The 25079-nt window shown below is 40.9% G+C and overlaps 1 protein-coding gene across 2 annotated transcripts in view; it reads right to left on the reverse strand.

Annotated features, from left to right (window-relative positions):
• LOC142488437 (uncharacterized) overlaps positions 1 to 25079 on the reverse strand; it is a 156325-nt gene that overhangs the window by 127714 nt on the left and 3532 nt on the right. For both annotated transcript variants that reach the window (XM_075588952.1, XM_075588951.1), the window contains exons 2-3: positions 21127 to 21540; positions 16140 to 16253 (exon numbers count right to left, since the gene is read on the reverse strand). In XM_075588952.1, the coding sequence (XP_075445067.1) occupies positions 16140 to 16253; positions 21127 to 21145 (133 nt within the window). In that variant the 5' untranslated portion in view covers positions 21146 to 21540. The remainder of the gene's footprint in view (positions 1 to 16139; positions 16254 to 21126; positions 21541 to 25079) is intronic.

Here is a 25079-nt window from a genome sequence, read left to right on the forward strand (position 1 = left end):
AAAAAAAAACGGTTTTTTTTCAGCCCCTGAGGAAGTAGAGTGACATCTACGAAACGCGTAGGGCTAGTGGCACAGCCACTATTTGACTGACTTTGGACGTTTAAGGACATTTGGCCTTGGAGCCCAACTTTCCCTTCAGCCTGCCAGCTGTTCCTTTAAGGCAACGGGCACTATCGCGCGCGGGCGCGCAGAGACTTCCTGTTGCTCCGTAGGAGGAAGTGAGGCGTGTGTCTACACGCGGTGCAGAGCTGTGGACCCCGCACACCAGCCCCCACGGCCGGAGCTGTTCCGGTTACCATCGTAAGGACTGACTGGTGTCTGAGCCGCAGTGGAGCAGAGGCATCACCTGCCAGGGAGATCATCTCTACCTAGGACTTGTTCCTACCATGCGAGCTTAAACCTTGCTGTATGTAAGTAGGGCTCCAATTTTTGTGCTCCGGATGACCTGCGGTTCCTTGTATTTGCCATTGTCGGTCTTGGCATAGTTCTTTTTAATAAATAATTATTTTAATAATCGCTAGGATTCTTAACTGTTTGTGTGTATTAGTGCAGTACTGCTTACCCTACAGTGTTGCGCTATGATTTTTGTTTGTTTGTGTTCTTTTCTTTGCATGGTCTGTCGAGCAAGTGTGCGGATCCCTTGAGGAGTACAGGACATTCCACTGACTATTTGGCGCCAGGTTTTACTAAATTCTACAGGTCAATTAACAGTTGATTGCTGTAGAAGAAGTATTATACAGGTCAATTAAATTTGATTTCTGTAACAGGGGAATAATGGGAAACCAAAAATTCTCAAAGGATTGTGTGTCTGCAGACGAAAATAATAAAGAATGAATACAGAGAACGAAAAGAGACAATATAAATATATTTTGTTGGCCAGAGAATGGCACTGTTTGTACTATTATCAACAAATTGCGCAGATGTTTAAATGAAAGAGGGGTCTTTTTCTGTGGGATTGATAAACTCAGGGAGCGCCGTCTCATGTGTTTTTGAATCCCACAGGGAAACACCTTACGTTAATATGGGTCAAAAGAATTATGTTGAGGGACAGAAGGGTCCCGCTGCATTAATTTGTACCATTGCCAGGACAGAAGTTAATATAATAACAAGTGAAAAAGAAAGTGAATAGGCAAGAAATAGCAAGTGAATTTGCCAATAGATAATTAAGGCATATGATGGTGTTGAGGAAGTAGATATTGAGGGTTATTTTTATGAAAGGTTATATGCAGAAATTGGGATACAATTAGAGACTGTATATATTGTTTGGAAGGGACAGAAAGTGTTATAAGTGTAAAAAGGTAGGACATGTTGCCAGTAATTGCAGAGCAGCCCTAAGAGAGAGAAGAGAAGGAAAAGAATGGAATTTAAAAGGTTTGTTCGTACTGGCCACACGAATGGGTCTTTTAAACCAGAAAATATTCTTTTACCTTCTGTTCAAATGGCAACTGGAAAGAGAATCAGAATAACAGCAGCACAGACCGCGCCAAAAAAAAACCTTTTTCTCCAAAGGAATGTGCAAGAGATACGAAAAGTTAACTCAAAACTCAAAAGCTCCGGAGCATGCAAAAAATTAGTTTTAAAAGCAGGTTATTTATATGAGAAGCTAATTTGCTGTGTAGGAGAGAAGTTTGTGTCTATGTTCTTTTTGTGTCTGTATTGTGGTTTCTGTATTGTGTGTAAACCAGTAAAAACATGTCAATTGCATTTCTATAGGATTAGGATATGTTGGAGAGATTTTAAGCTCGCACGTATTGTTTAAATTATATATGGTGTGTTCATAAGTTGATCTAACCTCAGTTTACTTAATTGTCCCATTTTTATTTTTGAGAGGCCATATTTTTATTTTTGAAAGGTGATATTTTTTATTTTTGAGAGGCCATATTTTAATTTTTGAGAGGCCATACATTTTTTCGGTTTTATTGCCGTGGAGAGAGCTCAATTTTTAACTTTGAGCTGAAGTTTCAATCCAGTAATTAATATTTAGAAGACGGAGAAACTGTTTTGTTATCTGCTCGGCACACTCAAGGTCTTTTTTTTGGCGAAACGCCCGGGCTGACAAATTGCCCAAGATAAACAAGCTCTGAAATTTTTCTCAGAGTGTCTTTAAAAAATAACGCTGTCTGTGTGTTCGGCCCTATGCAAAAAGATTATATTACAAGAAATTTAGTGTGAAGGCCTATACAAAAGCATTTGACTATTATCTGAATATGTGATATATTTTATAACTTTTAACCATTTATTTTTTCCATAGGTGTTCTATTTTATTATAAGCAGTAGTTATTGTTAAAATATTTGTAGAATGTTTTGCCAAAGTGGTGCATTGGGAGTCACCTCTCGTTTTTGGATATGTTCTAGGTATAGAGTTAATGGACAGGTGATATATAGTTGCAAATACAGTTACATAAGTGAGCAGGGTATATATTATATGCAAGGCATTTCATATTTTTAGCAGAATAGTTACAATGGAGTGTTTGGGGTAGAGGCCAGACTGGAATTGGCTAGGGGCATTTGTCTTAGTATAGTAATTGTTTAATTGGGAGTAAACACATTTTTTCCATGACTTTGGATAGTATTGTAGTGTATGACTTTATTTATATATAGCGTCAAAAATGTACTCAGCACTTCACAAAGAATACAGTAGAGGGTATTATAATAGAATTGTAAGTGCAGCAAAATCAGACAATAGGAAAGGAAATCCCTGCCCTTAAGAGCTTACAATCTAAGGTTTGAGGGGAATTTACAGAGATAGCAGGTGAGGGAATAAGTGCTGTAGATAGCAGTGCTTGGCCACAATGGGTGGTAGGAGTGACTGTGTGTGAAATAATAGCCATGAGTGCAGGCTGCTGGGATGTTTAATTTGTGGGGCAAGTTTGTGGGGCTTGCGCTGATTATTGTAACACTAAATTCTACAGGTCAATTAACAGTTGATTGCTGTAGAAGAAGTATTATACAGGTCAATTAAATTTGATTTCTGTAACAGGGGAATAATGGGAAACCAAAAATTCTCAAAGGATTGTGTGTCTGCAGACGAAAATAATAAAGAATGAATACAGAGAACGAAAAGAGACAATATAAATATATTTTGTTGGCCAGAGAATGGCACTGTTTGTACTATTATCAACAAATTGCGCAGATGTTTAAATGAAAGAGGGGTCTTTTTCTGTGGGATTGATAAACTCAGGGAGCGCCGTCTCATGTGTTTTTGAATCCCACAGGGAAACACCTTACGTTAATATGGGTCAAAAGAATTATGTTGAGGGACAGAAGGGTCCCGCTGCATTAATTTGTACCATTGCCAGGACAGAAGTTAATATAATAACAAGTGAAAAAGAAAGTGAATAGGCAAGAAATAGCAAGTGAATTTGCCAATAGATAATTAAGGCATATGATGGTGTTGAGGAAGTAGATATTGAGGGTTATTTTTATGAAAGGTTATATGCAGAAATTGGGATACAATTAGAGACTGTATATATTGTTTGGAAGGGACAGAAAGTGTTATAAGTGTAAAAAGGTAGGACATGTTGCCAGTAATTGCAGAGCAGCCCTAAGAGAGAGAAGAGAAGGAAAAGAATGGAATTTAAAAGGTTTGTTCGTACTGGCCACACGAATGGGTCTTTTAAACCAGAAAATATTCTTTTACCTTCTGTTCAAATGGCAACTGGAAAGAGAATCAGAATAACAGCAGTACAGACCGCGCCAAAAAAAAACCTTTTTCTCCAAAGGAATGTGCAAGAGATACGAAAAGTTAACTCAAAACTCAAAAGCTCCGGAGCATGCAAAAAATTAGTTTTAAAAGCAGGTTATTTATATGAGAAGCTGATTTGCTGTGTAGGAGAGAAGTTTGTGTCTATGTTCTTTTTGTGTCTGTATTGTGGTTTCTGTATTGTGTGTAAACCAGTAAAAACATGTCAATTGCATTTCTATAGGATTAGGATATGTTGGAGAGATTTTAAGCTCGCACGTATTGTTTAAATTATATATGGTGTGTTCATAAGTTGATCTAACCTCAGTTTACTTAATTGTCCCATTTTTATTTTTGAGAGGCCATATTTTTATTTTTGAAAGGTGATATTTTTTATTTTTGAGAGGCCATATTTTTATTTTTGAGAGGCCATACATTTTTTCGGTTTTATTGCCGTGGAGAGAGCTCAATTTTTAACTTTGAGCTGAAGTTTCAATCCAGTAATTAATATTTAGAAGACGGAGAAACTGTTTTGTTATCTGCTCGGCACACTCAAGGTCTTTTTTTTGGCGAAACGCCCGGGCTGACAAATTGCCCAAGATAAACAAGCTCTGAAATTTTTCTCAGAGTGTCTTTAAAAAATAACGCTGTCTGTGTGTTCGGCCCTATGCAAAAAGATTATATTACAAGAAATTTAGTGTGAAGGCCTATACAAAAGCATTTGACTATTATCTGAATATGTGATATATTTTATAACTTTTAACCATTTATTTTTTCCATAGGTGTTCTATTTTATTATAAGCAGTAGTTATTGTTAAAATATTTGTAGAATGTTTTGCCAAAGTGGTGCATTGGGAGTCACCTCTCGTTTTTGGATATGTTCTAGGTATAGAGTTAATGGACAGGTGATATATAGTTGCAAATACAGTTACATAAGTGAGCAGGGTATATATTATATGCAAGGCATTTCATATTTTTAGCAGAATAGTTACAATGGAGTGTTTGGGGTAGAGGCCAGACTGGAATTGGCTAGGGGCATTTGTCTTAGTATAGTAATTGTTTAATTGGGAGTAAACACATTTTTTCCATGACTTTGGATAGTATTGTAGTGTATGACTTTATTTATATATAGCGTCAAAAATGTACTCAGCACTTCACAAAGAATACAGTAGAGGGTATTATAATAGAATTGTAAGTGCAGCAAAATCAGACAATAGGAAAGGAAATCCCTGCCCTTAAGAGCTTACAATCTAAGGTTTGAGGGGAATTTACAGAGATAGCAGGTGAGGGAATAAGTGCTGTAGATAGCAGTGCTTGGCCACAATGGGTGGTAGGAGTGACTGTGTGTGAAATAATAGCCATGAGTGCAGGCTGCTGGGATGTTTAATTTGTGGGGCAAGTTTTAAGGTTAGTTAGTATTTTATGAAAAGGTTGATACCATTTGCATCGGAGGAGATGATAGTGAGGCATGAATGAGAGCAAGTGTGTATTGGGAGAAGAGATATTGGTCTGTAGTTTGAGGCAGTGTTTTTGTCCCCACTTTTGAAGATTGGGACAGCTCTGGTAGTTTTCCAGGTCTTAGGGATATGGCCTGTAGACAGGATAGAGTTGATTATGGAAGCAATTGGTTTGACAATGGCTGAGGCCCAAAGTCTTAGGAACTTAGATTGTAGTACAGTCAAGTCCACATTAGCTGCTTAGTTTTAAATATGAGGAGCATTAATAGGAGATACCTCTGTCTATATGCGGATGTTAAGACAGTAGTAAACACATTGATACAAGAATTTGTTCCTAGGTATAAATTATCTCCCTATGGGACACTTATGGGTGACTTATGACTATCAGTAGTTCAAAGGAACAAATTAAGGACCATCTATTGGTAATAAAACAATTAATAAGTATTGTATGCCACTAATATATTTTTTGAGTCTCTCTAGGCATAAGGTATGATAAAAGTGCACCTACACGAGACGGAGTTAAAGGTCAAGTAGTTCCTAAACAAGCATGCTCCTCATCCCAGATGAAAGGGCACGTACTAACCACCAATACAGCAATTAAAGTGGCTGAGTTCTTTCCCTGGACCCAAAGTACAGTAAAGCTCATTCCAGCTCCACCAAAGACCAAAGTCACCTAAAGCACAGCCGCATCAAGTTAACGTTTTGACGAGACATACATTTTGACCGTTAATCAACGAGGAAAATAAGATACCAGGCAGAGGCCTGGTCTTATCAGAACATTTCATTTTTTCAAAGACTCAAAACATTCTATTTTTTCAGAGACTCAATATTCCTGATTTCTATCAGAACATTTCATTTTTCAGAGACTCAATATTTTTATTCTTTTATAGTGTGTATAAGTTAGAATTTTAAGATGTATGGACCATTGGGTCTGCAAAAGTATAACCCACAGACAGATAACAGGATTGTCATGATGATGCTCTGCGGAGCTTTGTCAACAATACTCATCTGTCTGTGTTCCTTATACATCGCAGATATCTATCACCATGGTCAAGGTAACACTACACAAAGCATCTCACCCACAAACATAACAAAGTCCACTGGTACATCCAGAAACAAACGAGACTTACATTTAACCCCTTGGGAAAGAGATAATACATTTATGGACACATGCAGAACAATATACCAGAAATCTGGTATTAACGAATCTTGATGGGTATGTGCCTCATAATCAGGAGTCACCTTGGATTGGCATTCCTTATACCCAGGAAGAATTAACTCCTGCAGCAAATGACACACCAAGATTACCAGATATGTTGACTGGACAATTCTCCAAAGAATTTAACAGGGTACCGTTATTGAATAATATTCCAGTGGGAAGTTGTCATATAAGCAGTACAACTGGAAATGTTTCCATAGGTAAAGTCCTCCCTCCCACAAATGACACTTGTTTTGAACTAGAAATATATGTAAACAAAGACCGAAGATCAATTTCCTATTTGTACAAATGCATAGATAACAGTACACTGAATCAGACACAGTATAGAGCAAAACAAATAGCAGCAACAAAATACATACAGTAGCTGCAAACACATCTTTATCAGTAGATGCAATTATTTAGGGAAAGTGGTCCCTGCATTTACATTCACCAAAGAATTACCTGCAGGGCGTCTCAGAAACAAGAGAAAAACACCAGACACTGCAGGACTGAAAAGTAGTTTATGTAGAGAACAATTTTGGGCTAGTTTATTTCCAAATGTAGGAGTTGGGTTACTATATGACAGGCTTAATACATTAACAGATGTGTTAGATGAGGTCCTCAATCACACCACTACAGCCATAGCATCACTAAACCAAGAACAGGTTCAGATCAGGCTTATGGCCTTACAAAACAGAATGGCTTTAGATTACATTTTAGCATCAAAAGGAGGTGTATGTGCCCTAATTAAAGAACAATGTTGTGTTTTCATCCAAGATCAGAGTGGCAAGGTACAGCATGAGTTAGACAAGATAGAAGAAATTCAAGAAAGACTTAGGAAGGAAGGTGACACAGACTGGGACCCATTGTTTGCAGAACCAATCTACAGCAGTCCCTTGAAGAAAGAAGATGCCAAGTACAATGTTCTAACTCTGGACAAGAATTTGGCTGTAACGCCATACGAGACTATGACTACATTTGGCAGGCACCCTCGTGCACTGTCCTACACTCTCAAGCAGCATTATGAGATGATGGAGCACCCTTGTGCCTCCCAACGTGTTTCTGGACTAACATCATACCAATAATTCTAAAAAAAACAATGTTTTAAAGAATCAGAGGAGGGACTGACAAAGATGAGATATTAGGGGGTCTGGCATAACAACATAGCAGCATTTAGGATGAAGCCATTTTGTGTGAATATTTCAATCCGCCATCTTGTCTTGTCTCTGTGAGTCTTAATTTCTGTGTTACATTTCTGTATAAACAAATGTGTGAAGCAGGAATGGAATGTTTTCGCTCTTAGCTGAATTTATTGACCCTTCCTCATCCAATCAGCTTCAAATTGAAAGTGTAAACAGGCTAAAGGTTATGAGAACCCATGAGATAAACTTAGATTCTTGCAGTGAAACTAGTTCTCATTCACAAATACCAGGTGGCAGAATAGGCACATCCCATTTAACCCCAGAATGGTTTCTAGCTGACAGGCAGTTATACAATATTATTATGTATTCCAAAATGACATCGACTTTAATATTGTTATGTATTACAAAATGAGGTAATATTAGTGACGCGCAAGCCCCCATTGAGGGAGGACACTTTTTAGGATTTAGGGTATAAATATATGGCATACCATGTTTATTGTTTAGAGAGCTTTTGTTTTGAAGCTGTCTCCGTTGTGCCCTTGACTTGAATAAATTCACGTGTTATTCTGTTTTCAAAATAACCTCAGACTGTGTTTCTTATTTACGCTTTTTCTCATTATATAAGGCCCGCAGTGTACTCAGCGCTTTACAGCAGAAACAATACAGTACAGGGAATTATAATACAATAAGTGCAACAAACAAAATCAGACAATAGGAACGGAAATCCCTGCCCTGGAGAGCTTACAATCTAAGTGATGCAGTGACTACACTGCCCATGTAATCTTCTGCCATAAGACCCACAAACTAAACTGCTCCATTTTGTGTCATATTGTGGTCAGTCACAAATACTATTCATATAATTTCCCAAGCACGCGGCCTTGGTGTAATATTTGACTCCTCTCTTTCCTTCTCCGCTCACATTCAAAACAAAGAAAAAAAGGAGCACTGCAGAAAAGAAGAACTGGAGGCAAAAGTAGAAAAAATAAAAGAGTTATTGTGAGACACAGCCTAAGTTAAAAGAGAAACCTCCAACGCGTTTCTTGCCATGGGCGCTTTATCACAGAGTGGTTTCCTGAGTCTAGAGAGCATCACGTTATAGGCACTCCCCGCCGGAAACACTGCCTACCTGTATCCCAGGTAAAAACGTCCCATGGGAACAAAACAGTCCGGGGAAAATGTAACCATGGAAAGAAGGCAGTATAACTGTGGGGGAGAAATCCAGCAAAAGGACACAATAAAGAATACAATAACAAAAAACTTAAATAGACTCATAAGGACAATAAAAATTAAATGAAAAAGCATCAAATTTAAAAGTGGATAAGATGTGGAGAGAATAAAATTATTTAAATTAAATTAACTGTAACACCAAATAATATAAATCACGTAATAATATACATATAATAAATGTAACCTCAACTACCAAGGCAAAGAACAATTTGAATCTTAATAAAGGAAATATACAGTTAGGTCCAGAAATAATTGGACACTGATACAAGTTTTATTATTTTGGCTGTGTACGAAAATAAATTCAAGTTACAGTTAAATAATGAATATGGGCTTAAAGTGCAGTATATCAGCTTTAATTTGAGGGTGTTCACATCCAAATTGGAGGAAGGGTTTAGGAATTACATCTCTTTAATATGTAGCCCCCTCTTTTTCAAGGGACCAAAAGTAATTGGACAATTGACTCAAAAGCTGTTTCATGGACAGGTGTGGGCTATTCCTTCTTTATTTCATCATCAATTAAGCAGGTAAAAGGTCTGGAGTTGATTCCAGGTGTGGCATTCGCATTTGGAAGCTGTTGCTGTGAACCCACAACATGCGGTCAAAGGAGCTCTCAATGCAAGTGAAAAAGGGCACCCTTAGGCTGCAAAAAAAGAAAATCCATCAGAGAGATAGCAGGAACATTAGGAGTTGCCAAATCACCAGTTTGGTACATTCTGAGAAGAAAAGAACACACTGGTGAGCTCTGCAACACAAAAAGGCCAGAATGTCCACGGAAGACAACAGTGGTGGATGATCGTAGGATCCTTTCCATGGTAATGAAAACCCCCTTCATAACATCCAGCCAAGTGAAGAAGACTCTCCAGGAGCTAGGCATATCATTATCCAAGTCTACCATAAAGAGAAGACTTCACGAGAACAAATACAGAGGGTTCACCACAAGGTGCAAACCATTCATAAGCCTAAAGAATAGAAAGGCCAGATTAGTCTTTGCCAAACAATATCTCAAAAAGCCAGCCCAGTTCTGGAACAGCATTCTTTGGACAGATGAAACTAAGATCAACCTCTACCAGAATGATGGGAAGAAAATAGTATGGAGAAGGCATGGAACGGCTCATGATCCGAAGCATACCACATCATCTGTAAAACACTGTGGAGGCATTGTGATGGCATGGGCATGCATGGCTTACAATGGCACTGGGTCACTAGTGTTTATTGATGATGTGACAGAAGACAGAAGCAGCCGGATGAATTCTGAAGTGTATAGGGATATATTTTTTGCTCAGATTCAGCCAAATTCAGCGAAGTTGATTGGACAGCGCTTCATTTTACAGATGGACAATGACCCAAAACATACTGCGAAAGCAACCCAGGAGTTTTTAAAGACAAAGAAGTGGAATATTCTGCAATGGCCGAGTCAATCACCTGATCTCAACCCGATCGAGCATGCATTTCACTTGCTGAAGACAAAACTTAAGGCAGAAAGACCCACGAACAAACAACAACTGAAGACAGCTGCAGTAAAGGCCTGGCAAAGCATCACAAAGGAGGAAACCCAGCATTTGGTGATGTCCATGCATTCCAGACTTCAAGCAGTCATTGCATGCAAAGGATTCTTGACAAAGTATTAAAAATGAACATTTTATTTATGATTTTGTTAATTTGTCAAATTACATTTGAGCCCCTGAAATAAGGGGACTGTGTATGAAAATGGTTGCAATTCCTAAACGTTTCACACGATATTTTTGTTCAACCCCTTGAATTAAAGCTGAAAGTCTGCAACTCTATTGCATCTCGGTTGTTTCATTTAAAATCCATTGTGGTGGCATATAGAGCCAAAATTATGAAAATTGTGTCAGTGTCCAATTATTTCCGGACCTAACTGTACATAATGAATAAGATGTAAATAAATAAACCACACTGAGAAAATTGCCATATTAAGGATACAATACTACTCATCAAATGTGACTAGAGAGACACATATGTATCTCAATGATAGAAGCAAATGTATATGAAACACACAATATTATATAACCTGAGAATGGGCAAAGGAATAATATAGCTTAGAGAAAATGTTTTAGGTCCCATTCTGTATTATTCCCAAAAGGGGATAGAGTATTAAGTGAGTGGATCCAAAACATCTCACGCTAATTAAGCTGTTTAATTCTATCACCCCCTCATGTAGGGACAGGTATAGATTCAATCCCATCGTGTAGGGACAGGTATAGATTCAATCCCCACGTGTAGTGACAGGTATAGTTTCAATCCCCTCGTGTAGGGACAGGTATAAATTCAATCCCCTCGTGTAGGAACAGGTATAGATTCAATCCCCTTGTGTAGGAACAGGTATAGATTCAATCCCCTCTACAATGAATAAAAACTGGAATTGTGTGTGTTTTCTTACGGTGTAGAATATCAATAGAATTGATAGGATTGGCATAGCACCAAATACACATTTACCACATTTGAAAAAAATAAATAAACATGTATTAAATTTGATTCATGAACACGGTCTGACCTGGAGGTAAATAAACTAGGAGAAAGATAGTTTGCCAAGGATTTAGCCTTTCTAAATGCAAATTTTGGTCCTGTGAGCCTCCTCTACTGTATATCCCCTGTTACAGTCGAACTATAAGACAGTAACTCAGCATGAGTACAGAGTTTGGCATTCATGTAAGCCTCCTCTGTATCCCTGTTCTGTAGCCCCTGACAGAAAATCTGTTTGCCAATTCGGTGGCCTGTTGATCAAAAGAATCCTCGTTAGAGCAAAGCCGCCTTAGGCGGAGGAATTGGCCCTTGGGTATACACCGGATGAGTGATCCGGGGTTAATTGCTATCCGCTTTAAGAAAGGTATTCCTGGAATTTTGTTTCCTATAAATGTCAGTCTGTATTTCTCCTGTAACGTCAATAAATAAAGTGATATCTAAATAATTAATATGGTGTTCATAAGTAAAGTTAAGATTCAACATAAGGAATTAAGAGTATTAATGAAAGTGTCCAGTGAATGTGAATCCCCTTCCCAAATCATAATCGGGTCATCAATATAACGCTTGTAAAAAATAATGATGCCGAAAAGGATTAGAATCACCAAAAATAAATGTGGATTCCCAGAGACCCATAAAAAGATTAGCATACGACGGGGCAAAGGAGGTACCCATAGCTGTACCCCGTGTATGTAAGTAAAACTGTGACTCAAATAAAAATGTGTCAATAAAAATTTGTTGGAATCTAAAAGAAAAGTGTGAAGTGAAAGAGATAATGAGGACTGAAGGGAAAATTGAGTAGCCTTAACACCCTGGTCATGATCAATGATGGAGTTTAACGACATAACGTCCATCGTAACCCATCTATAGTTCTTATGCCATTTAACAGCTTTTATAGCACATAACAGATCTGTAGAGTCTCTCAAAAAGGATGGTAAACAAGAAAAGGAAAATCCATCATGTAAAGCTGGGAGTGGGGTCTCTTGTGATGTCACCTCCTGATATTGGTATAATATAATACATCTTGTAAAGAAATGTATTACTAGCCCTTCTGGCAGAAAATAACAGAGGTGAAGATATATTGTTTTCTTACCTGCTGATGGTCATGTGATAGAAAACGAAAAAAAGGCGCTCCAAGGAGGAGGTGATGACAATATATGTGCTAAATAATCTTAACTTAAAAAAGTGAAAAACGTGATAAATACTGTGACTTAGTCCCAGGATATTAGGCAGCTTTCTGCCTGATTTAGGTCAGAAAGTGCAGGAATAGTGCAAAAGGATCCATCCCACAGCTTCACATTTACTCAGGCTGGTGGATGGAAAGTCCAGGCCACAGTTTACAATGGGTCTAGTTCTCCCGCACCTGCTCTCCTAATTACAGAAACAGGTATATATGGCAGCTAGCCGTGCTGCTTCATTCTCTCTCCTAGAGCCTGGGAGAACGCTGCTCCCCTGTATCCAGTTTGGGGAAGACGCCCCCATCATCACTTTAACTGTCCGGAAGAATTGCCTGGACTCTTGGGACGCTGTCCCCATCTATCAGTTAAGCTATGTCTAAAGACTGGATATTATTGTGTATCTAGTGACCCTAAATGAGAGGGTATTGTTTAAGCTGGGGAAACAGGTTCGTTGGCCCAGCAACCGTTAGAGAGGCTGATACTACTGTATAGTTAGATCCCTAAAAAGTGATTGGTGTTACTTTTATGGTTTCTTTTGTTTCTTAATGTGACGGTGTTTGAAATGTTTAGTGTCACTTATTTATTATTTATTTATAAAACATTTTACCAGGAAGTAATGCATTGAGAGTTACCTCTCGTTTTCAAGTATGTCCTGGGCATAGAGTTGAGACACTAATATGAGTAAACCGCTGAAGGTTAATGGCTGAGTGCCTCCAACATGTATCTATTGAATCTGCAGTCCCCCACTGGGATGAAATAAAACAGGCAGAAGTCTGAGTTACGCACTATACTGCTACCTCTTATTCTTGTGTTTTTTCTAAATAAACCCTAGAAGACTGTGTCGGTAAGAGCCCAGACAGACGTCAGCGCTACGCAAGGGGGGCGTTTGTCACTTATGGTGGAGAATGTGGGTTGACACTAAAAAGTCCGTGGGTTTGCAAATAAATGTGGGGGTTTAAAATGTCCGCCCAGCTAAAGAAAAGTAGAAACTGTAAGTAAAGTCTGTCCTACTGTATATGACTGACAGTTCTGCAAATAGCATCGCCACGGTAGACCAGAACTTATGCGCACAAAATCACTGGGAACTGCTTGGAGCGAGACAGCGATAAAATAAACATGTACGTTTATTTATTTTCTGACTAACACACACACAGTAAAACAAATAACATGGGATAAAAACACAGCACTCACATGAACGAAATACCAGGTCACACAGGTAGCAGCTCGTTCCTCAGGATTAGATCTTCACATGATTCAACAACACAGGAATGAGGGTTACAGGCATCTTTATAGACAGGGGTCCCTATACTGTACCTAACCTTCGCTCAATTCCATTGGTGGGAGAATATTTTCCTCCTATCAAAACCTGCCAGGTAACGTGGGAAATGGGCATAAGGCCAGCCCAGGTAACTCTGAGCATGCTCAGTGAGCAGCTTGGTAGTACTGCTTAGTAAAAAGGGGCCACTCGTTTCTGGGGACACAAAGTCTGGGGTTGAAACATATGGCCCGGTTGTAGTATTGTCAGATAGCTGAGGAACTCACACTTCAGCTGTTTTAACAGACCCTTGCTATCTCCGGACTGCATACTAAATAGGATGGCTCTGTGGCTTTGTCCTTCTTAGGTCCGGTAGCCAGCGGGGGGTCCCCTTTGAACCACAGGCAGAACAAAGCCATCCCTTACCCTCCCCTGAATACATTAGCATATCAGAAGGGAACACAAAGCCAGCTTTGGCTTACATTTATAACATATAGAAAAGCATTGCTTCTTTTAAAACTCTAACTTCTGCCCTTCTAAATATAGTAACAACTATGTGGGTATGCCTGCCGGCTACGTTTAAAAACAATCAACCCACTAGCATATATACATTTTAAGGGACAAAAAACGTTTGGCAAGGGAAACACAGGATTATTACATACAGATTTTGTTAACCCCTTCCGTCCCAAGATGATTTAGGGGACACACCGTTAAGAACGCATTGCAGCTGGGAGATTCAGCTGCAATCTGGGACAAATAAAGATGGTGAAAAGGAATGCAAGTTATTACACAGAGTTTACACATTAACCCCTTCAGTCCCAACACGATTTAGGGGCTCGATCGTCACAAGAATACACAGGGAAAAGTATTGATGCAATAGCACCTCTAGAGATCAGGTGAAGAATACACCAAAGTGCAAAAATGGAGGAAAAAAACAGGATTAATGTGTCACGTGTCTGACCACACAAAGTGGTGTCCTTTCAGGAATGAGCGTCTGAGTACCCAGTGTGTCGCTGCAGAGCAGTATGAGCGGGAGCACGAGAAGGACCAGAAACTTAAGCAAGAGCTAGAGGAGCAGAGATGCTGCTCCATTCCCATTAGTCAGGATGACCAGGAGAAAGAAACCTGGGAAAGACAAGCTGATGGGACCCTAGCAACGGGATTTGTAGAGGCCCTAGACATAATGAAGGCAGAGTTCCTAAATGTAATGAGGGATGCGTTCATGCACACAGAGCCAGCGCCAGGAAGAGATGGAGGCTCTGAGAGCAGAATTGTGAGATGTACGCAAAGAACAGGATTCTCTCACAAGTGGACTAAACATATTGAAAAGGGAGAAAAGCATTCAAATTATTCAGAAGCACTGCAAAGCTCTTATCCAAGGAAGGGAAAGAGAAAATTATCGGCGTATACGCGCCACAACTGTCATCCTACAGGCTGCCTACAAAGGGATGAAAACTCGTCAGTTTAATCATCTAGTTCTCCCTCACCTGCTATCCTAATTAAGGAACAGGCATGTATGGCAGCTAGGTTTGCTGCTTCATTTTCTCGCCTGGTGGCTGGGGGCACGCTGCTACGCTGTATCCAGTTCAGAGAGGACGCCCCCATCATGACTTTCACTGTCCGGAAGAATTGCCTGGACTCTTGGGATGCTGTCCCCATCTATCAGTTAAGCTATGTCTAAAGACTGTGGTGATTATTGCGTATCTAATGACCCTAAATGAGAGGGTATTGTTTAAGCTGGGGAACCAGGTTAGTTAGGGATAGGTCCCTTGAATTTGTTTTCCCAAATGCGTTTTATCGCATCTATTGATGGTCAGACGCCCATAACTCTGCATTTCCAACCTTTATACGTGTCTGAGAGCCATATTGCACTTCTAACCCTGCTGCATGTGGCTTGTCCCAGAACACCCAGCAGGCCTGGGGACTTCCTATGAGAGGCAATTAACCATGAACATTCACTAAATGTGACCATGCGCCTTGTAACAAGATAACACCCCTTTGTGCAGATAAAGGAGAAAAGGGACTCACCAGAGACAGGAAAGAGAACAGTTTCACTCTTTATTGGGGTCAGATGTTCCTCAGTGTTCAGTTCTTCCTTCTCTGACTTAATCTCTAAACTCTCCGGTACAATCACTGGGAAACCTGGCAATAAGAAAAGGGAAACCCATCATGTAAAGCTGGGAGTGGGGGCGCTTCTTGTGATATCAGTATACAGAAATACTCTATACTGATTCCTATGGGGGAGGGGTGAAGGGATTGATTTTACTTTATTATTAACCCTTTGAGTGCTGAAGAAGTTTTTACCCCCAAGTGCCGAAAACATTTTGGAGCTACCAATGTACAAACCTCAATAACAATAATATTCCCAATATAACCTTAGATAAATCATTTTTTTCATTAGGACAGGTATCTTATAGTTGTATGCACGCTTTAATATTATTTCCCCAAATATTGTACACATTTCAGTCCATGTTTTAAACATACTGAATAAAGACAAGTGAGGATGTAAGGGTACTTACCACAAACAGGAAATGCATCTATTTCTTCCTTTATTGGGGTCAGATGTTCCCCTGTGTCGGTCTCTTCTTTCTCTGACTTAATCTCTAACCTCTCCGGTACAACCACTGGGAAACCTGGCAATAAGAAAAGGAAAATCCATAATGTAAAGCTGGGAGTGGGGGGCGCTTCTTGTGATATCACCTCCTCTGATATTTATTTATAAAAATGTTTTACCCAGAAGTAATACATTGAGAGTTACCTCTCGTTTTCAAGTATATCCTGGGCACAGAGTTAAGATGACAAATAATACATGGTTACAAATACAGTTACATAAGTGAACAGTGTATATATTATATACAAGGCATTGTATTCACAGTTAGAGGTAATATATATTATGGGCTTATGAAACAGTTAGACCAGATTAAAATGTGAGACAGCTTTAGTTTTGAAAGAACTTAAACTGGTGGCGGCTGAGAGTGTCTCCGGTAGGTTGTTCCAGTTGTCGGGTACACGGTAAGAGAAGGAGGAGTGGTCGGATACTTTGTTGAGCTTTGGGACCATGAACAGACTTTTGGAGTCTGATCTCAGATGATAGGTGCTGCATGTGGTAGGGGTGAGGAGTTTGTTCAGATAGATGGGTAGCTTGCCCAGAAAGTATTTGAAGGCAAGACAGGAAAGGTGAACTTTGCGCCTAGACTCGAGTGATGACCAATCTAGTTCTTTGATCATTTCGCAGTGATGTGTGTTGTAGTTGCATTGGGGAACAAAACGACAAATTGAATTGTAGAGGGTCAAGTTTGCTAAGGTGGGTTTGGGGTGCCGAGCCATATACTATGTCTCCATAGTCGATAATTGGCATTAGCATCTGCTGTGCGATATGCTTTCTGACCAGCAGGCTTAGGGAGGATTTGTTCCTGTAAAGTACACCTAGTTTGGCAAAGGTTTTGGATGCCAGGATATAAATATGCATTCCGAATGTTAAGTGGGAGTCAAACCATATGCCCAGGTATTTAAAACCAGTAACAGGAGTTAGGGTGGTGTTAGTGTTGGTTCTGATCTGAAGCTCAGTCACTGGAAGCTTTAAAAATGTAGTCTTGGTCACAAATACCATTGTTACAGTCTTGTCAGTGTTTAAAAACAGTTTGTTTTGGGAAATCCAGTTTACGAGTCTCAAAAAGTCAGACTGAAGTATGTGTTGAAGGTCAGAGAGGCTATGGCTGTGTGCATGTAGGATTGTGTCGTCTGCATACATGTGTATTGAGGCTTTCTTACAAGCTGTGGGAAGATCATTAATGAACACTGAGAAGAGTAGGGGCCCCAGAACAGAGCCTTGCGGGACACCACAGGTGATATCCAGGGGGTTGGAGTTAGAGCCTGAGATGGACACATGTTGGGATCTACCTGATAGGTAGGACTGAAACCAGTTTAAAGCGTGCTTCCCTATTCCAGAGCTCTGGAGTTCAAGCAGGATAACATGATCAACAGAATCAAAAGCCTTTGCAAAATCTAGGAATATTGCACCAGCGAGTTGTCCCTGTTCCATTCCACACTGGATTTCATTGCAAACTTTTAGCAGGGTAGTTACGGTGGAGTGTTTGGGGGGAAAGCCAGATTGGAATTGGCTAGGGAAATTTGTCTTGATATAGTAATTGCTTAATTGGGAGTGGACACATTTTTCCATGACTTTGGATAGAATTGGGAGAAGGGAGATTGGCCTGTAGTTTGAGACAGTTTTTTTGTACCCACTTTGAAGATTGGGACAACTCTGGCAGTTTTCCAGGTCTTAGGGATATGGCCTGCAGACAGGATAGAGTTGACTATGGAAGCAATTGGTTTGGCAATGGCTGGGGCACCAAGTCGTAGGAACCTAGATTGTAGTAAGTCAGGTCCACATTAGCTGCTTCGTTTTAATTTGAGGAGCGCTTGTGTAATCTCTTCGGATACTGGGCCAAATTGAAAATTGTGGGCAGTGTTGGGAGGGGGTGGGGCTATATGGTACTCCCAGAATGAGATTCAGGTTTGTGGTTTGAGTTGCGTTTCGCGAATAAGTTAGTAGCACACCCCACAAAGTAATCATTGAATGCATTTGCAATGTCAGTGGGGTTTGTCAGAGTAATACCCCTCTTAGTGATATTACTTGGTTGTTGATGGTTAGAAGCATGGAATATATTGTTGATAACCTTCCAGAAGTTAGCTGGGTTTGATGTATTCTGGTGGAGATTGTCAGAGTAATATTGTGCTTTTGCATGCCTTGTTTGCCTTGTGCACACGTTCCGCAGGCATCTGTAGTGATTGAGATCCTTGGTAGTGCCAGTTACTTTGAAGCTTTTCCACAAGGTATCCCTGAGCTGGTAGAGTGCTATAAGGTCAGTTGTAACCCATGGAAGGTGGGCAACCCGTACCCTTATTCTGCGTAGTGGAGCATGGGTATCACAGAGTTTTAAGAACTCAGATTGGAAATAGTCGAGCGCAGAATCAGGGTCGGGAATTAAATCGATTCTGTCCCGAGGGCAGTTGGTAAGGTCATGATTCGTGTGAAATCCAGGGGAGCATGGAAGAGAGATAAAACAAAATATATTCTAAGTGTAGACCGTATAATACTTCATGGGTCAAAACAGTGATGAGTCTTGGCTCGTATGTGTAGCCTACTCACAAGATGTAGATAAAATACGGGCAGTGTGACACAGTGGTCTTTGCAGGAATGACCTCTTGATTCTTGATGTGGTGTGGACCCCCAATCTCAGCACGACAGCGGTTAATATGTGGGAGAAAGAGTATCCATAGTGCAGACCAATAATATAAAAACGTAACTTTTATAGAGTTTAAAAATGAACACTTACAATAAAAACATTCAAATCAAGCATGAATCACAATGATGTGATGAATGAGAGTAGGCTGTGGAATTTTGGCTCACCCACCACCTCCGGTGTGTATGCACTGCGTGGGACGTTGCTGCTCTGGACGCTCCACCTTCTCAGCTCCCTCTAGGGTGTTCGGGTGTCGTCCGCTCCGGTCCTTGTGTTAGACGTCGGTCTGATGTGTCTCTGGAGCTCCCTCTGAAGCGTGCCGTCCCCTCCCCTCCGGTGGACTCCAATACGTCACTTCCGGTTTGGTCGCGATACGTCACTTCCGGTTGTGGGTCTGCAATCTTCGTCCCTGCTTCTCTCTTCCTGTAGGCAGGTACCACTCTACGCGTTTCGCCAATCGGTGTGTGGCTTCGTCAGCTTCGCACCGATTGGCGAAACGCGTAGAGTGGTACCCGCCTACAGGAAGAGAGAAGCAGGGACGAAGATTGCAGACCCACAACCGGAAGTGACGTATCGCGACCAAACCGGAAGTGACGTATTGGAGTCCACCGGAGGGGAGGGGACGGCACGCTTCAGAGACACACCAGACCGACGTCTAACACAAGGACCGGAGCGGACGACACCCGAACACCCTAGAGGGAGCTGAGAAGGTCCAGTCCAGCAACGTCCCACGCAGTGCATACACACCGGAGGTGGTGGGTGAGCCAAAAGTCCACAGCCTACTCTCATTCATCACATCATTGTGATTCATGCTTGATTTGAATGTTTTTATTGTAAGTGTTCATTTTTAAACTCTATAAAAGTTACGTTTTTATATTATTGGCTGCACTATGGATACTCTTTCTCCCACATATTAACCGCTGTCGTGCTGAGATTGGGGGTCCACACCACATCAAGAATCAAGAGGTCCTTCCTGCAAAGACCACTGTGTCACACTGCCCGTATTTTATCTACATCTTGTGAGTAGGCTACACATACGAGCCAAGACTCATCACTGTTTTGACCCATGAAGTATTATACGGTCTACACTTAGAATATATTTTATTTTATCTCCCTTCCATGCTCCCCCTGGATTTCACACGAATCTACACGAATTGAGGGACCAGTGGAACCAGCTGGGTTTGAGCAGGGGGGTTTTAATTCATTCATCCACGTCATTCATCACGTGTGCACTATATTATGTTTTTTGTATCACTAGATTTGAATTTATTCACTGTTTATTGTTAGTGATCACTAGTAGAGTTAGCGCCTTTTTTTCACTATAACACAGTTGGTAAGGTCAGCCAGAAAATGTTGTGGGCTAAAGTTTCTAAATGTTCTAGTGAGGAGAACTTTAGGGCTTGAATGGGGCGGTTTAATTTTCCTTACATTGTACACTATTGCATGGTCACTGAAAATGTCAGGAAGGATGCCAGAGGATTGGATTCTGCTGGGATTTGAGGAGAGAATCCCGTCTAGCAAGGAATGGTTGTGCGATTTCAGGTTTGTCCTTGTGGGTTGGGAGATGAGTTGCGTTAGGCTAAGTGACTTGAGTTGTATCTGGATTTTGTGGTTTTTAGGGTCAAGCCAATTGAAGTTGAAATCCCCAAGAACTAGCAACTCACTCTTCTCATTCAGAGGAAATGGAGCCAAGAAACTGGGTGATATCAGTCAGGGATTGAAGAGGGGCTTTAGGGGGGCGGTAGATGCCAGCAAGCAAGATGGGCTTAGAAAAGGGGAGGCAGATTCTGCCAACTAGGATTTCAAAAGAGGGTGGGCTTGGGGGGCAATTTAACAGTGTAAATTGTAAGGTGTCTCCAATATAAAATAGCACCCCTCCTCCGCTCTTTGACCTATCACTCCTAGAAATGGAGTATCCCTTAATGGCAATATTTGCATCAGGAGTTTTAGGGGTTAGCCATGTTTCTGTGAGAACTATGGCTTTGAGTTTATGCATAAGGCACCATGCCCTTAGTTCATCCAGTTTGGGCAGCAGGCTCCGGATATTTATATTGGTATAATATAATACCTCTTGTAAAGAAATGTATTACTAGCCCTTCTGATAGAAAATGACAGCGTTTAAGATATATTATCTTCTTACCTGCTGGTGGTTCTATAAGAAAACAAGATTAGTTTGGGTGTTTGACTCACATAACTGTAAAATAACCAGATATTCCCTCCTTGCAGATTTCAAAGACACCAAAATATCTCCTCTACTCACTTAACAAGTGTGGATCCATGCTGGGAGTGGGCAGTGCTGCTCTGGAGGTGCTAGCAGTGGGCAGTGCAGCTCTGGAGGTGCAGGCAGTGCTGCTCTGGAGGTGCTGGCAGTGGGCAGTGCTGCTCTGGAGGTGCTAGCAGTGGGCAGTGCAGCTCTGGAGGTGCAGGCAGTGCTGCTCTGGAGGTGCCGGTAGTGGGAAGTGCCGCTCTGGAGGTGCTGGCAGTGGGCAATGGTCCTCTGGAGGTGCTGGCAGTGGGCAATGGTCCTCTGGAGGTGCTGGCAGTGGGCAGTGCAGCTCTGGGAGGTGCTGGCAATGGGCGGTGGTCCTCTGGAGGTGCTGGTAGTGGGCAGTGCTGCTCTGGAGGTGCTAACCGGAGGTTACTTAATCTATATGTGTTGGGTTTTAGAATGAGCCTGTATATAAAACAGAATTGTAAAGATCATTTTTTGGGGTCAAATATACAGCATTTAGTATCAGCTCTTTCACACCTAAATCATTAACCCCAAAAGGAGTCGGAGAAGACAGGGGCACCCAAAAACACATACGGTCCATTCGCAAACAGGAACTTCTTTTCAAACACTGCAAAACTTTAATGGCTCAGGATTGTGTCACAACATAACCATCTAGAAAAGTATAAAGAGAGTCGGAGATTAACAGCCAAAAGACCAGTAAAGTCCCCATAGTGTAACATAGTAACATACTGTAATGTTCCATAGTATGAATAAAAAGCAGATACTGTACATGAGTGAGACTTTGATAAATGCTCCCGATACTCTCTCAGGTCCAGCAGTTCTGCTCCATACTGACGCAGTCTCACTTTCCTATTTCATACGGTGACAAGTGGGTAATGCAGAGGAACCAGTGCAGTAACTTCCCTCACCTTACCCCACCATAATAAATAGGGGGGTTTGATCCCTCACACCCTCATTAAATTGTTCCTCGATCACCTCCAGTTTCTCACATTCAGCACATTTGTACCTGGCAGGACATGCTTATATAAAGGAATGCCTGGGGAAACACTGACATTTTACTCACTGATTATTTATTTTCCCCTGGTCTCTCAATGTCAGCACATGACATGAGGGAATAGGCTCTGCCCATCTGAAGGTAGGACACAGACTTCTGACCTGCTCACACCCTTATCAGCCCGTCCTATTATGACGGGATCACTGCTTCCCGACCCAGATAATTTCCAGCGGAATAGTTATATTCTGATACTGAATCAAAAGCACTATTCTCTGTGTTATATCTGTGGAACGTATCTACACGTATAATACAAGTATTGTAAACACACTAAGAAAGGCTCTGAGATTGTAAATAATAATAATAATAATAATATTTATATACACACATTCCATTTGAGATTATATATACATACATACTTAGTTAAGTTATGGTGGGTAAAAAAAAGTGACAAAAACCCTCCACAGCAAAGCATATAGCAAATGGAAATATTCCTGTATGCTCATTTGCATCTTTTGGACAGGTCTGCAACTCCGCCTTTCACCATTATCACCCAGCACACAGCACTTCCACTGCAGCAAGGGATTCTGGGAAATGACATGCAAATGAGCACACAGCGTCACAGACAGACTGTTTCGACGTTGTTGTTCTTATCAGTGTGAGGTTGGTTGTTGGTTATACTGGCTTCTCAGTTAGAAACAGTCTGTCTGTGAGCTACTGATTAGTGTCTGTGCATTCTTTTCTCTTTTATGTATTGCGCTCCCCTAATCTGTTTCAACATTTACCTAGGGATCCTGGGAGATTCACTACCGGGTTGAGCTGCTACAGAATACTTCGGGCCAGTATTATAAATTATTTTTACGGCATTCTTGCGTTCAAATAGAACTATTTATTGCTTGGGAAGTGCCCCAGTTCATTCTTCTATTAAAATGGTCCAACCAACTATATTATGCTAAAGTGAACGAAGCAGACAGGATCCTGGCCAACAAGCTCAGAGGCATAAAAACCAAAGCACAAATCACGCTTACCTATATGACCTAAATCAGTCAGAAGGGCTCCCTCACCTCTCAAACTCAGACCATATCAAAAAACCGAGACTCCTGTAATCTCCGGCAGATAACCGAAATAGAAAGAACTAACCCAAACAGCAAAATAACAACTCGAATTAGTAAAAGTGATAAAGGACCTTAAATCAGGCAAATCACCAGGACCTGGCGGCCTTTCAAACATATATTACAAACAAATTCTAGAAGGAAAACTGCTATATTAGCTGTAGTCATGTTCTCTGGGATCAAATCATTCATAAACCAGGCCGAGCCCCCTCTAATGTGGCAGTTACCATCCTATATCACTAATAAACTCAGACATTAAAATATACAGCAAGATCCTAGCCAATATTAAACCCAATATTACCAAGGCTTAACAGATCAGGTTGGCTTTGTCTCAGGCCGACAGGCTTCGGACAATACAAGAAAAATAGTCAATATCATAGAACATGTCCACTCCACTAAAACAAAGGCAATCCTACTGGGCCTTGACGCAGTGAAGGCGTTCGACAGAATAAAGTGGACATTCCTGGACAAGACCATGCAGTCCTTTGGTTTCTCTGGACCATTTCTAGAAGGGAGTCTGAGCCCTCTATCACTCCCCTAGAGCCCTAGTTAAAATACCAAGTAACAAACAAGAGACAATAAATATTAATAATGGCACAAGGCAGGGCTGCCTCCTATCTCCCCTCCTCTTTGCTCTATCAATTGAGCCTCTGGCCTCCAGATCGAGGGGCGGCATGCTGGTCCAGATATACTTCGGTACGTCCATGCAGCACAACTACGCCAAATAGTCGGCTGGAACGCTGTTCTGCTGGGTAGCAATCGAATCGAGCTACTCAGAGGATTGCCCGTTACCAATATCGCTCTGGACAACAGGGAAAAAAGACCAGGGACATAAAAATATATACCGTGGGAAAGGGTTGGGGAGGGAAGAATGAGAAAAACCCTGCTCAGCTAAATAATACCAAGTAATAAATGAGTAGATAAGGTGCTGGACTGAGAAATGTGTCAACAAATGTACCAAAGAGAAAGAACACAGTTCAAAATAGCAAAATAGCACTCATTCATCCAAATATGTGAGAATAATTAAAAATAATCTTTATTCAGTTATTTTAATCTACTAAGTGGTGCATCAAAATAGACCAAACAAGGCGATGTACAGAAGGGCGGTGTGGCTCCGTAATTAGAGGTAGTAATTGTACTAGTGTACAAGTGTGTACAGTTATAGTCGATATTGATGATAACCCCCATCATTAAGGAGGTATAGGTATAGCTATTGCGTTAGAACAGCTTATTTAGTTCAGTCCTGACATAGTTAGGATTAAATCAGAGTCCCCTTCATACAAATGTAATTCACATGCAAATCCCATTACAAGTCTGCTATTATAGAAATTAGTACATACAGTCACATAATTAACACTTTACAGGGCTGACTCCCAAATTACATCACAGTGCTTTCACATAAATCACAAAACACTTTACCTCATATTGCCAGCTCAACTAGACTTGGGAATTGAATTAACAGGGAATAAAGTGCTTGGGAATACACATACATAGTTCATTATACAGTAACCCTTTCTCTCCCTAACACGAATTAGGGGTAACTAACCGGGTATAACCCTTTTTTTACAGGTCAGATTACCCCTTACCGTCACACCTCCCCTACCTCAGAGTGCAGATTGTGCCCCGGCCACCTCGTCCGGTGGTTGGGTTAACCTGTCAGCTCTTGAGGTAAAAAGTTCACATGGACTGTCCTGCCGGGATAGGCCATCGGCATTGCCGTGTTCACTGCCCTTTTTATGCTGTATAGTGAAATCAAACTCTTGCAAAGTTTGACTCCATCATAGCAGTTTGGCATTCTCACCCGACACCCACTGCAGCCAACTCAAGGGGTTGTGGTCCGTGACCACGGTGAATGGGCGACCGTATAGGTATGGCTA

The sequence above is a fragment of the Ascaphus truei genome, chromosome 2 (assembly GCF_040206685.1).
Source record: "Ascaphus truei isolate aAscTru1 chromosome 2, aAscTru1.hap1, whole genome shotgun sequence".
Classification (NCBI taxonomy): domain Eukaryota; kingdom Metazoa; phylum Chordata; class Amphibia; order Anura; family Ascaphidae; genus Ascaphus; species Ascaphus truei.